Genomic DNA, 12305 nt, shown 5'->3' with positions numbered 1-12305 from the left:
TTCATTTATTTTATAATATGTGTACTTAAGGTATTATCAAAATAATGAGTTAATCAACTAAAAATATAAATAAACAAATTAAGAATTAAGAATTAGATCAAAGTCACGATTTTTTAAATAAAAAAATTATAACAACAAAAACTAATTAAATTAAAACTTTTATTTGTTACAGTTACTTGCATGTATTTGTAACCGAAGCCCAAAGCTAATATTGAACTCTTCTTATGTATATCACTATGCTAAACAGCTAAACAACGTGACATTTTTTGTTAGAGTAAATAATATTTTTATAATATAATTTATTAGTTCAGGAAATAATTATCAAACTATTAAGATATTAAAGTTGAAGACATATGCCTGTACAGAAATGCCGGTAGTTTTGTACTAATGGTCTGTAGAACGGAAATATTAAATGCTTTTGCTAGTTTCACTCCAAACCTACTGAAAAATTATTACACAATTTTTATACATGAAACATCATATTATTTTTAAGTTAAATAGATTATCTAATTGACTATTTTGATGGGATATTGTTTTCTGTCTTCCGGATATTAAATTCAAACTACAACTTGTACTCTATGTTACAGAAAAAATGATTGAAGCAAGAAAATCTGAAAAATGTATTGATGCTCGAAAAATTAGGAAAATTTAATATTTTAATTATAATGTTTGGAATATGTTTGGAGTATACCAAAAAGAGACTACATTCTTGAAAAACATGAAACACGCAACCACTATTTCTCGTGACCTTTTCTATTTAAAAAAATGTATATTTTGTTGTGATATGATCGATTTAAGCAATGAATACGAACTCATTAAAATATTCAAATTGGGAACAGTGCATGGCTTCTGAACAAAGTCACCGTTGCTAAAATTCAAAAATAGAAGTCCTAAGAGGAGGGGTATTTTGGTGATTATCCACTGAACCATGAAAAGTGGCATCAAACCAATAGGAACCAACGTCTGTCCTGTGTCCTATCCACAATATATTCCCAATTTTGCATCTTAACAGTTACTCATATTACTACTCACTGCCACTGTCTCTCTCTCCACCACCGTCAAACTCAACCATCCCGTTTTCCGATCTCTCTCCCCCACGCGCTTCTTGTTCCTACCTTCTCCACGCGACCTTGGCGTTTCCTAGAACGCGGTTCGTTTTTTTTTTATTCCTTTATGACAATGTCGTTTTGTTGGAGCAGTGAGCGTTTTGTTTTCATTCGCTGAGATTTGAACTTTGCAAGAGATTCAGCGCTTTATTTCTTGATGGCTTTTGTAGAGTTATCTGTGTAGGAAACAGTGGTTCTCTGTGTTTGTGTGTGGGGTTGAGTGAGGAGCTCGGTTAGGTTTTTCGGTTGGAAATCTAGGGTTCGTGGATTGTGGAGATGAATCGGAGTTTCAGGGCTCAGGAGTCGCAAATGCACTCTGCGTTGAGGCGGAGGGAGCAGCAATTTGGGGGTTTTAGGACTTCGGTGATGAAGGATAAGGAGGAGGAGCTAGCATTGTTTTTGGAGATGAAGAGGCGCGAGAAGGAACGGAGTGATCTTCTGCTTAATGGCTCTGAGGACTTCGATGCGCCTCTCGGTATGATTTGTGTTCATAAGTTTCTTGATGTGTTTTTGGTTTTAAGGTTTTAGAGGATTTGCTTATTTGCAGTGTTTTAGTGAACTGAGACGAGCATGTGAACTTGTGTCTGTTCGTCTAACTGGATGAAGAACTAGAAAATGATTATGTTGTGTTGGATTTCTGCCTGTTATGTTGCATGTTTCATGGTTGCAGGGTCGAATGCCAGCTCGAATCCCATATTTAACATTTCTTCATCTACACCGGCTCCTGTGAGGAAGACTGGTGTTGATGATTTTCTCAATTCGGAGAATGATAAGAATGACTATGACTGGTAAGTTGTATCCTTCTAGTAGCATTTTGATTCCATGTGTGTATTTGTGCAATAATGAGTTTTTGTTGTGTAAATGATTATGACATCCCAATGCGGTGGCCTTCTAGAGGGCAGCATTAATAGGCACGACCCTCTAATCACACTAGCTCATGCATAGGAGAGGCTTGAGGTTTCACGAGTTCATAACATGCTTTAGAACTCCTCACTCATTGTATTTTTAAAGCATTTCCTTATGGAGAAGTCTTTCCTTTTTTCTTTTTCTTTTCCTTTTATCAAGCAGCTTGTGGTTGGTTGACAGGACCCATTTTTTTCGTACCATATTTATGCCCCTTTTCTTCTTATGGTCCTTGACTCTCTGTGGTTTTCCTTTTCAATTTAAACAACACCCTTGCTGGTATTTGATGAAAACTTTGGGAGAACCACACCATGAGAGCTAGCTTTTGTGGTTAGAGAGGTCAAGACCTTCCCCACACTAGAATTCTACGCAATTTGTGAAATACCGGTTTCATGATCACCCTAGCTGCTCGATTGCATCTGTGAGAGATATGGCTAGCTATTGATAATAACCTTAGTCTAGGTGAAACGTACTTCCAGTGTGGTACTCAATTCCCACACCTTGCAGTTTGATCCTAACATCTGATGATAGAAACTTCTCTGAACAAATTTGGTACCATGGGGCTGAGCTTGTTCACCTATGCTTTCAGTAAAAGCCAAAAAGAAAATGTAAGAAACGTAGTATGGTTTGCTTCAATGCCTAAACAAAATCCTCAAGACCTGGATGTGTGAACTAATGAGGTAGTATTTTTTTACCCCTGATATTATCAAATAAAAGAGAAGATCATGGTGCTAAATATATTTTGGATAAGTTCAATATTTCAGTTGAATGTAATTATTTATTGCTTATAACAACCTTTCTTTTAGTTATACTTCTAGTACGTTTACCTTAACAGATAAGGGTTGTTTGAAGAAGTTCCACAAAAACAATTTGTAAAATGTAATCAATGACACTTGCTACTAATGCATTGCATTAGGATGTAGAACTCCTAATATAGATCTGACCTAATGAGACACCGATATGCAGAAGCTGCAAGAATCCCTTACAATATTCTGAAATTAAAATATATATATATATATATAATATTTTAGATTCTATTGCTTGTGTCTACTGTTGCAGATAATTTATTTATCTTTTTTTTTCAATTGCTATTTAAATAACCAAATAAGCATGTTAGTTTTTTAAGAGTCAATTTGGATGAACTACTCGTTAACTACTTATAGAAGAGGAAGATATAATGAATTAATGAGGTAAAAGAATAAAATGTCTCTCCAAACTTGAAATTTACTTGTACACCTGTTAATTTTTTGTAAGCTCCCTCATCTAATATTTCCACAAGTTGTGACCGAAAAGTTGATTTTATTTATGGAAGAAGTTTGATTCATATACCTCTTTAATTTCCCCCCATCTATTAAGTACGCATATTGAGGACTTTGTTCTAACTGTGACTCAAAATGCAAAGTAAAGCCAAATAAATTATTACTACCTCTGTTCTCATTGATAAGAAGAAAAAGCAAAATTTTCTTGTTCTCTAATACAAGTAAATTGTAATTAGTATTTCATTTATTGATATTTTCCTAAAGTATCTTAACTATAATTAATGTTTGACTTTTGGTTATGCTATCATAATAATATGTATTTTTTGTTTAACGATACCACCATTTTAGAAAGAAAAGTATTAAGAGATTAGTGAAATTTTATGCATCAACTGATTTCCTCAATTTGTGGGAAGATAACTTCTTTTGCTTATATATGAGAACATGTAGTGTTATTAAAATTGATGCTTAGTATGTTTAATTTGTTTCAGGCTTCTCACTCCTCCTGGTACTCCTCTTTTCCCTTCTTTGGAAATGGAAAGTCGAAAGACTGTTATGAGTCAACTTGGTACTCCAACCACACGTCCTGTAGCATTAAAATCTAGGGTAAGCATCTCAGTGAAGCTTTCAGATTATGTGAGTTATTTTATTCATAGTGGATGTTCGTCCTTTTGTGTCTGGTTTGAAATAACTAATGGAGTGGTACTTTTCCTTGTAATTTTGGTCTTAGAAATTTTATCATTATTATTATGCTGTATACAGGATGAATGTGGTCTGGACTTTCAGCAAAAGTAGTTGATATGCATAACATGTGATCAATATTTTGGGTTACTAATGACTTACTAGATAGGATTTGTTATCATTTACTGCCCCTCGTAACAATGACGTCCTTGGCCTATGACGAAAATAGCTTCTCGTCATATTGCATTGTTTACATATTTTCCACAACATGCTTTGGTTGGGGGTCTAACTTCTAAGTATCACATTGCGTTGAATATGTATCAAGAGTTTTAGATTCGGGTAAATTGTCCATTATTTCTATTAAACTTTATATGGTGCTAAAAATGATGACTTTCTTTGATTGTTGTTGTCACTGATCTCTCTCTCAGTGAGAACTGGCTTGGCTGTTGTTAGTGTCAGGATTTCAATATTTTCTTATTGCTTCCTTGTGGTTTATAGTTAGCAAATCATCAGTCAGAGCCTGCTGGGAGGACTAATTTTGTATCTAAACAACCTGCTTCTTCTCCTGGGTTGAGCTCTTCGAGTGGGGGAACCAGGAGGCCTTCATCATCAGGGGGTCCGGGATCACGACCTGCAACTCCTACTGGGCGCCCTACACTAACTGCATCTTCAAAATCATCAAGACCTTCCACACCTACACGGTCCACCATACCTTCAAATAGGTCCATGGCAGCTGCATCCAAGAACACAGTTTCCACAACCAAGCCTTCAGTTTCTACCACAAAGCCTTTGAGTTCTGCCGCTAAGACTCCAGTCCCTGCGGCCAAATCCTCAATTCCTTCAAGATCCTCTACACCCATGTCAAGATCTGCTGCAAGATCTTCTACGCCTACTAGCAGACCTACTTTACCTCCTTCCAGGTCCACATCAAGAGCATCTACCCCAACCCGGCGACCCTCATTACCATCAAATGAACCCATCATATCTGCTTCTTCAGTTAAAGCTTCTTTGAGTCCCAAGCCAACTACTGTGACGTCAAGGCAGCCAACTCCTGTGACAACAAGAAAGCCAGCTCCTGTGAACTCAAGGCAGCCAGCAGTACCATCACGTGGCAGTTCACCAACAGTGAGATCAAGACCATGGAAGCCGTCTGACATGCCAGGCTTTTCACTTGATGCCCCACCTAATTTGAGAACAACATTACCTGATAGGCCTCTTTCAGCAACTAGGGGCAGACCTGGAGCACCAACTTCTCGGTCTTCATCTGTTGAGCCTTCTTCTAGTGGAAGACCCAGGCGACAGTCATGCTCTCCTTCAAGAGGACGGGCTTCCAATGGTGTTGTTCATATCAGTGGAAACTCTATGCCTGCTGTTAGTCGTGGGCGCTCCAAAGTAAATGACAATGTTAGTCCCGTTGTAATGGGCAACAAAATGGTTGAGAGGGTAATAAATATGCGAAAACTAGCACCACCGATGATTGATGACAAAAACTCTCCGCGTAGTAATCTGTCCGGCAAGTCAACCTCATCTCCAGATAGCTCAGGGTTTGGAAGAACACTTTCAAAGAAGTCGTTGGATATGGCGATTAGGCATATGGTGAACATCTTCTCTGCATCCTATTTATTGTCTTTCCTGATGAAAATAAACTTGCCATGCCTAACCTGCATATAAATAATTTTTTTATAAGTGCTAATTATCTGTTCTTGATGCGTGCTGTAATTCAATTTTCTTATGTATTACCTTCACCGGACATGATGATTATAATTGTTTTATCTTTTGAATAGGATATAAGGAGAACCATTCCAGGCAATTTACGGCCATTGATGACAAATATTCCGGCATCTTCTTTGTATAGCGTGAGGTCTGGATCTCATCATGGCCGAACAATCAGTGTTTCAGGCTCTCCACATGCCACAAGCAGTAATGCTAGTTCTGAACTGAGCGTAAACCAGAATGGAATTTGTTTAGATAGCAGTGAGGTAGATGATGATATTGGCAGTGAGAGATGTGGTCAATCCCCTGCCAGTGTTCGGGGAAGGTAAATCTTTCGCACTTAGGGGAATTCTGCGTATTTAAATAGCACCAATGTTCTTATCCTAGTTTCAGCCATAGCGGATTTGCATTGTAGCTCACCTAACCACGCTTGTACTAATGTAAAGCTTCTTGGAAGCGATGTAACCTCGTTTAATGTGAGGTACTCTGATTTTAAGTTAGATGATGGGTTATCTGTTGTAGCGTTAATGCTCATTTTTTGAAACAAACCGAGGTTTATCCTCCATTTATGAAAATTGAGCTTAGTATCTGGAAACCGTTAGCCAGATATTCATATCCTATGTCATTTCAATGTAAATGCTTCACAACTTCGCATTAGGCTTCACTTTCTTTCTTTCCATTTGATTATATTTTTTTAATTGACAGCTTTATAAGTACTAGAATGGAATGGATGAAAATAAGAGAATTTGCGAAATAAGTGTTTATAAGTTAACTAGTGAGGCTTGTTCATATGTGTTGACTATCACTAAACGATTTATAGTCATTAAAATAAATTAAAGTGGATATTTTGATAGGGAAAGGTCAAACCAGTCGAGTGATTCTACAAAATTATGATGGTACTTTATTGTAATTACTTTTTAAAATTTTATCAAACTAAACCGAATATTCAGAACTAAATAAAAAAAGAGATAGATCAAACAACTTAAAACATAATATAGGGACAAAAGAAAAACTGAGAGTCAAGCCAAGTGAAAAATTATTTGACACAAAATAAATTAAACAAAAGTTTTTTAAGTGATAAAATCAAATATGATTAAATTTTAAGAACTAAGAACATTTAGGATAAAATGTTCGAAAAAGTAAAAGTTAAAGTTGTATATACAAAATACGCCTCTGGTTTTAAAACAAAAAAAATATAAAGAACATGCAACTTTAATGAAAAACGTATATATTGTTACCAAATTATTTTTGTATTAAATATATAAATGATTTAATATTTAATAGGAAATATTTATTGTCATGTGGATGAGTTGTAGAACTCAGGAATCACTATTTTTGCTTTAAAAAAATATATATAAACATACACCTCCATTTGGACATATCTTCTCTACATTTTCACATCTTAAAAATTAGTATAATTATTCGTTAATTTCATACATGAATGAACCAATTGTTACACATCCGAACATTACATAATTACGAAAAGATCTTCTAAAACCCTTATAATCATCACCAACCTTGTGATACATGAAAAATCATTATCATATTATGATGAGACACGACGTCTAACTTTTTTTTCAAGACCACGACATTTTAGTTAAATCTGTGTAATGTGTTTTATTAAATCAATATAATTGTAAATTAAAATCTAAATAAGTAGTATCAAATCGGTGTATACAATCTTAGTGAGATACATCTATCACAATTCTATTATCTTTTTCATGAATCGTTATCCAGATAATTTAGTAGAAAAATGATTCATGGATACAAGAAAAGTATTTCAACACTTACTATATATGCCTAACGAGAGAATAAAAAGGATAGGTTTAATGATTTTATGACGTGATACGAAGAGAGATAAAAAAATGTAGATAAAATGAAAATGCATGCTCAAGTATTCTACAACTTTAAGGAAAACACATAGGTATGTGATTGAAGTTTAAATTTGGAGGTTTATGAGGTTTGTAACGAGGAAGTTGAGTATAAGAATTTGCTTATGAGAGTATATTATTGAGGAAATATTTGAATTCAGTGATGAACAAAAGCTGACTCAGCCAAGTCAATAGCACGAGCAAGAGCTGCAGCTTTGTTCTGACACTCTTGGTGCTCATCAGCAGGAACACTATCAGCAACAATACCAGCGCCAGATTGAAGATAAGCAACCCACTCCTGACGTTGGTCGAGGTTTTTGTATGAGTACATTGTGTCGTACCTTGTTCCTGTCGGAAAAACCATTGTCCTCAGAGCAAGGGCAATGTCCATCTCCCCAAAGAAAGATATGTATCCAAATCCTCCACTGTAGGGCCCTCTCCTTGTCACCTCCAACTTATCGATCAACTCCATCGCCTTCACCTGCACCCACCATTCATCACATTACATAATCTTCCTATCACAACCAAAACCACCTTAAACTTAAACTTCCACAAACCTTTGGTGCTCCACTCACGGTTCCAACCGGTAATGCAGAACGCAGCACATCCCAGCTACTCAAATGCTCTTGCATCTCTCCCGTTACCTGCAATAAATAATCAACTTTTATGTTCAATACTTACTCAGTTCAATACCAACAAACGCTTACTTACCGTTGAGCTTATGTGCATGACATGGGAATATCGTTCGATATTCATGAGTTCCTCCACTTTCACAGAACCACTTTTTGCAACCTACAAAAAAATCATCTTTTTTTTCAGAACCATCAAGAAATAATATTATCCAGTAAAATGAACATGTATAACAAACCTTTCCAACATCATTGCGTCCCAAATCAACCAACATTACATGCTCTGCAATTTGCTTTTCGTCTTTCAGCAGCATTTCTTCTAACCTTGCGTCTTCTTCAGGTGTGTTCCCTCTTCTGGTTGTCCCAGCCAAAGGACGATTCACAATCTTATTCTGTTCATGATAAAAATTCTTAATACCCCAGTTGTTTTAAAATAAATCAGATTAATCTAGCAAAGCTAATATACTTTTTTTCTTTTATGGATCAAATAGATATACATAATTCTACCTTCTTTATACGAGTAAGAATCTCTGGACTTGAAGCAACCAGAATACACCCCCTAGCCTGTTTAGGAAATACATAATCATCAAAAGAGGAAAAAGCAAAACAAGAAAAAACTTTGTTGAATGAAGGATGCACAGAAATAAACCTGCAAATAGGCCATGTATGGACTTGGGTTAACAATTCTGAGTGCTCTGTAAATTTCAAAAGGATCAGCAAATGTTCTTCGTTCAAATCTCTGACTTAACACAATCTGGAAAATATCCCCTGCTTTAATGTGTTCTTTGGCCCGAAGAACTGCTTCCTTGTATGCTTCAGTTGTCATGCTCGACTTCTTCAACGGTGGACCAAAATGGTGAGTGTGTAAATCCACAAAACCTGGAGCCAGCCTTTGACTGGGGAATACCCATTTTAAATCAATCTCGATTCAATCATAACATGAACATCATCAAAGAGAGAAACGACCCACACAAATGACTTACGCTTTAACATCTTGTAATTTGGCAGCTAGTTTTTCTAATCGTTCTATTCCATCATTGTAAGCACTCTCAACAGTGGAGTACCGATCAATCCTCACCCATTGAATCAGATATGCTTTCTGTTATCAGTTATGGATCAGTCCAAAATACAACCCATATCAATGCAATCCTAACATTTTGTAGAAGCGTGTGAATGGAGTTTTTGTTGAAATGATAGGAGGATTTACTGCAAATTTCGACATTGTCATGGAAGAATTACCGAGTTATATTGAGACAGCATTTGTAAAGGTACCTTTTCGACATGGTCAAACACAATGAGACTCTCGTAGAGGCCCAGATGCATGTCACAGAGGTTCCTATCATCCACTGGAGCATTTGAAAATGGTAGCTTTTTCTTTTCCGCATAACGAACTGTGTCGTATGAGAAATAACCTGCCCAACCACCTAGAAGAGTATCTTCAATAGTTAATGTACAATGGATAACACAATTACAAAACCAAAATCTTAATCGTCCCAAATCACAAAAAATCAAAAACAGAAAATACAAATCTTAAGGATTTTTTTATTTTCTCTAAATTGTTTGTGTAGGATAATTTGATACACTTCAAAAGATTAAATATTTAATATATTAATTAAATTATTTTAAGTGGTCGTTAAAAATTAATAATATTTTATGTTAACGGATAGAAAAAAATAAATATTTTACGTATTAGTTTTTATGTTATTTCTATGTAGATGGTGTTGTAATGTAATGTTAATTTATTTTATTTTATCGGTTAGTGAAACTTTGATATGCAAACGGGTAATTTAGTTATTTAAGTTTGATCAATGTAGGGTATGTAAATAACTATTTTAGCTCCTTTTTGAAAGATATTTCATTGATTTTAAAGTGATTAAAATAATTTAAATTTTGAAAATATGGATTTGATGATAGAACTTGTTTCTATTGGATTTTATAAAAGAAAAAGGGTTAATTTGGTTATGTTGTATGCATAGTGTGAATTAAAAGGTGTTTTAATTCATCTATGATATGGATAATTTTGTTGTTAAAGTTTGGCTAAAACATTGATGACTTTGATTCTTGGATAAAAGACATATTTGAAAAATGAGAAAAAAAAGACTAAGTATACAATATCGATAGAAATTTTTATAATTTTGAACTTTTTGTTGGTTCTTTGAGTTTGAGAGGAGAATCCTTATTCTTCTTCATAGTAGCGTAAACACATATTTTAAATATATGATATTAATATCTCTAAGTTAATAAATAAATTTATATTTAAATAGAGAAAATAAGAAAAATATAATTATTAATAAATGAAAAAAAAATAACTGTTACAATAATTTTAAAAAAATATGTAAAAAAATATTGTTATTCTTTAAAAAATAAATAAATAATTATATTTTAACGAATAACTTAGAAATAAATAATTATGGACAAATTATATATATATATATATATATATATATATTTATAGAAAAAAATGCTTGTATGGACTCTTTGATATGTGAGTTTCTCAAAGTAATTTTTAGAAATAATTTTCTTTTTATGACATGATTGTTTTATTATTAATATTTTTGAGTAATTTTATTTGAATTAAAAATTTAAGATTATTTACATAACAAAGTATATTTTTAATTAAATGTATATATATATATATATATAATGATATATTGACACAATAATAGATTTAGACAAAGGATTAACTTTATTTGGTTCTCCATCTTTTTTTATAATTACAAAATTTTACTTTACTTTTTAATAATTACGTTACCGTTAAATCCGGTGGTAAAATTGTTCTATTGGAGTTTCCATATCAGTCTCTTGTATTTATAAGGAAAAATAGTGTTTTGATAATCAAAACAAGTAGTTGTAATAATATTATAATATAACATGGGTAAATGGAGTTATGAATATATCTTTCTTCATTAGGAAGTGTGTTTCTTAAACAAAAGTGAAAGACACTATATATGTTATGGTTACTTACGTGAACATTAATGCATGATCATAAGGAAGATGAAGAGTGAGAGAATCCTTACCACAAAATGCATCAGGAAGTTCATCAATGAGATAGGGTTTCCAACCCTCTGAGATTTCTCTCGGAATCATGACAGGGTCATCAACAGTTCTCTCAGTTAAAGTCTCAGCTACATGATCAATAATCGCCACCTTATTTTCTTTTGCCACAACCTCCATTGAAGGGTGAGCTCCAACAACACTATAGCGCCCCTGCAATCAACAAATCCAAGTAAAGCATCTCACAGATTAATTCAAAATCATGAAACTGCTAAAACCGTACTCACCACACTCGAAGCATGATAACTTGGTTCTGCAGACTCAAAGAGAAAGCTTGGAGCCTCCCGATCATCCTCTTTAAGCAAAATCCGGTAAGCAACCACCGGACTGAGTTGGTCGGAGAATATGCACTGATATAGAGGAATCAAGTTCCCCTTCTTTGCAGCCTCTGCAAACTTTGTTCCTTCCTCAAATGCAAAAAAAAAATAAAAATTAAATATTCATCATACATGTTTAGTCCAAGATTATAACTTTACTGACCCATTTGTCATGTTTTGCTTGAAAGTTAAAGCACCACAAAATACCCATTCAGACATCGTAGAATGTATTCAAACATGGAACAATAGTGAATCTTTATGAACAAGATAGTCACCCTTTTGTCATTCTTCCTATAATTTAACGTGGGAAACTGGGATCAAGATTACGAAAAAAGAAAAACACTTACGATAGGAAGAACTTTTGAGTGAAGAGCACCTCAACGTGAGAGGAGCGCGTGAGAAGGATATGCCGGTGAGTGTAACCGGAGAGAGACGGCTGCCAGAGGGAACCACCCGGCGGGAGAAGGATAGTGAGGCATTTGCAGAAGTGACGGAGGTAAGAGACATTGGAATGGTCGCAGAAAACATCTTTGTAAATTCTGTTACTTTAACTACTACTACTTCTAATTCTAGCGTGGAAAAATTCCTAATTTTTAGGACAATCATGTTGAACTTTTCTTTTTGTGTAAGGTTCGAAATATTTGTCCATATGTTTTGTTAAAGCAATTAAGTAACACTATTATATTTATCTTTCATGTTTATTATTAGAAACATTGTTTTTATTTTAATTCTTATGTGAGAAAATACTATTTTTTCCATGCTTATTATGTTTGGG

The 12305-nt window shown here is 34.2% G+C and overlaps 2 protein-coding genes across 4 annotated transcripts; one reads left to right on the top strand and one right to left on the bottom strand.

Moving 5' to 3' along the window:
- The first annotated feature begins 924 nt into the window (after positions 1-924).
- LOC114187204 (proteoglycan 4) lies at positions 925-6311 on the top strand. Of its 3 annotated transcripts, none has more exons than XM_028075399.1 (6): positions 925-1150; positions 1291-1581; positions 1777-1894; positions 3757-3871; positions 4445-5542; positions 5731-6311. In XM_028075399.1, exons 2-6 carry the CDS (start codon positions 1383-1385, stop codon positions 5986-5988), a joined length of 1788 nt encoding a protein of 595 aa, XP_027931200.1. In that variant the 5' UTR covers positions 925-1150; positions 1291-1382; the 3' UTR covers positions 5989-6311. The 3 variants fall into 3 exon arrangements, with proteins under 3 accessions (XP_027931200.1, XP_027931188.1, XP_027931195.1); XM_028075394.1 differs by having other exon boundaries at positions 926-1150; positions 1277-1581; XM_028075387.1 differs by having other exon boundaries at positions 925-1581.
- Positions 6312-7687: 1376 nt separating this feature from the next.
- Positions 7688-12058, bottom strand: LOC114191174 (anthranilate synthase alpha subunit 1, chloroplastic-like). Its single transcript, XM_028080358.1, has 11 exons — positions 11878-12058; positions 11441-11616; positions 11177-11366; positions 9432-9583; positions 9143-9258; positions 8809-9055; positions 8667-8723; positions 8399-8551; positions 8242-8322; positions 8088-8174; positions 7688-8011 (listed from the first exon to the last, which is right to left on the bottom strand). The coding sequence occupies exons 1-11, from the start codon at positions 12056-12058 to the stop codon at positions 7688-7690; spliced, it is 1764 nt and encodes a 587-aa protein (XP_027936159.1).
- Positions 12059-12305: the final 247 nt, after the last annotated feature.

Source organism: Vigna unguiculata, chromosome 1 (assembly GCF_004118075.2).
Source record: "Vigna unguiculata cultivar IT97K-499-35 chromosome 1, ASM411807v1, whole genome shotgun sequence".
In the NCBI taxonomy this organism is placed as follows: Eukaryota; Viridiplantae; Streptophyta; class Magnoliopsida; order Fabales; family Fabaceae; genus Vigna; species Vigna unguiculata.
Note: the sequence above shows the minus strand (reverse complement) of the source record. Positions and strands in the feature narration are given on the sequence as shown.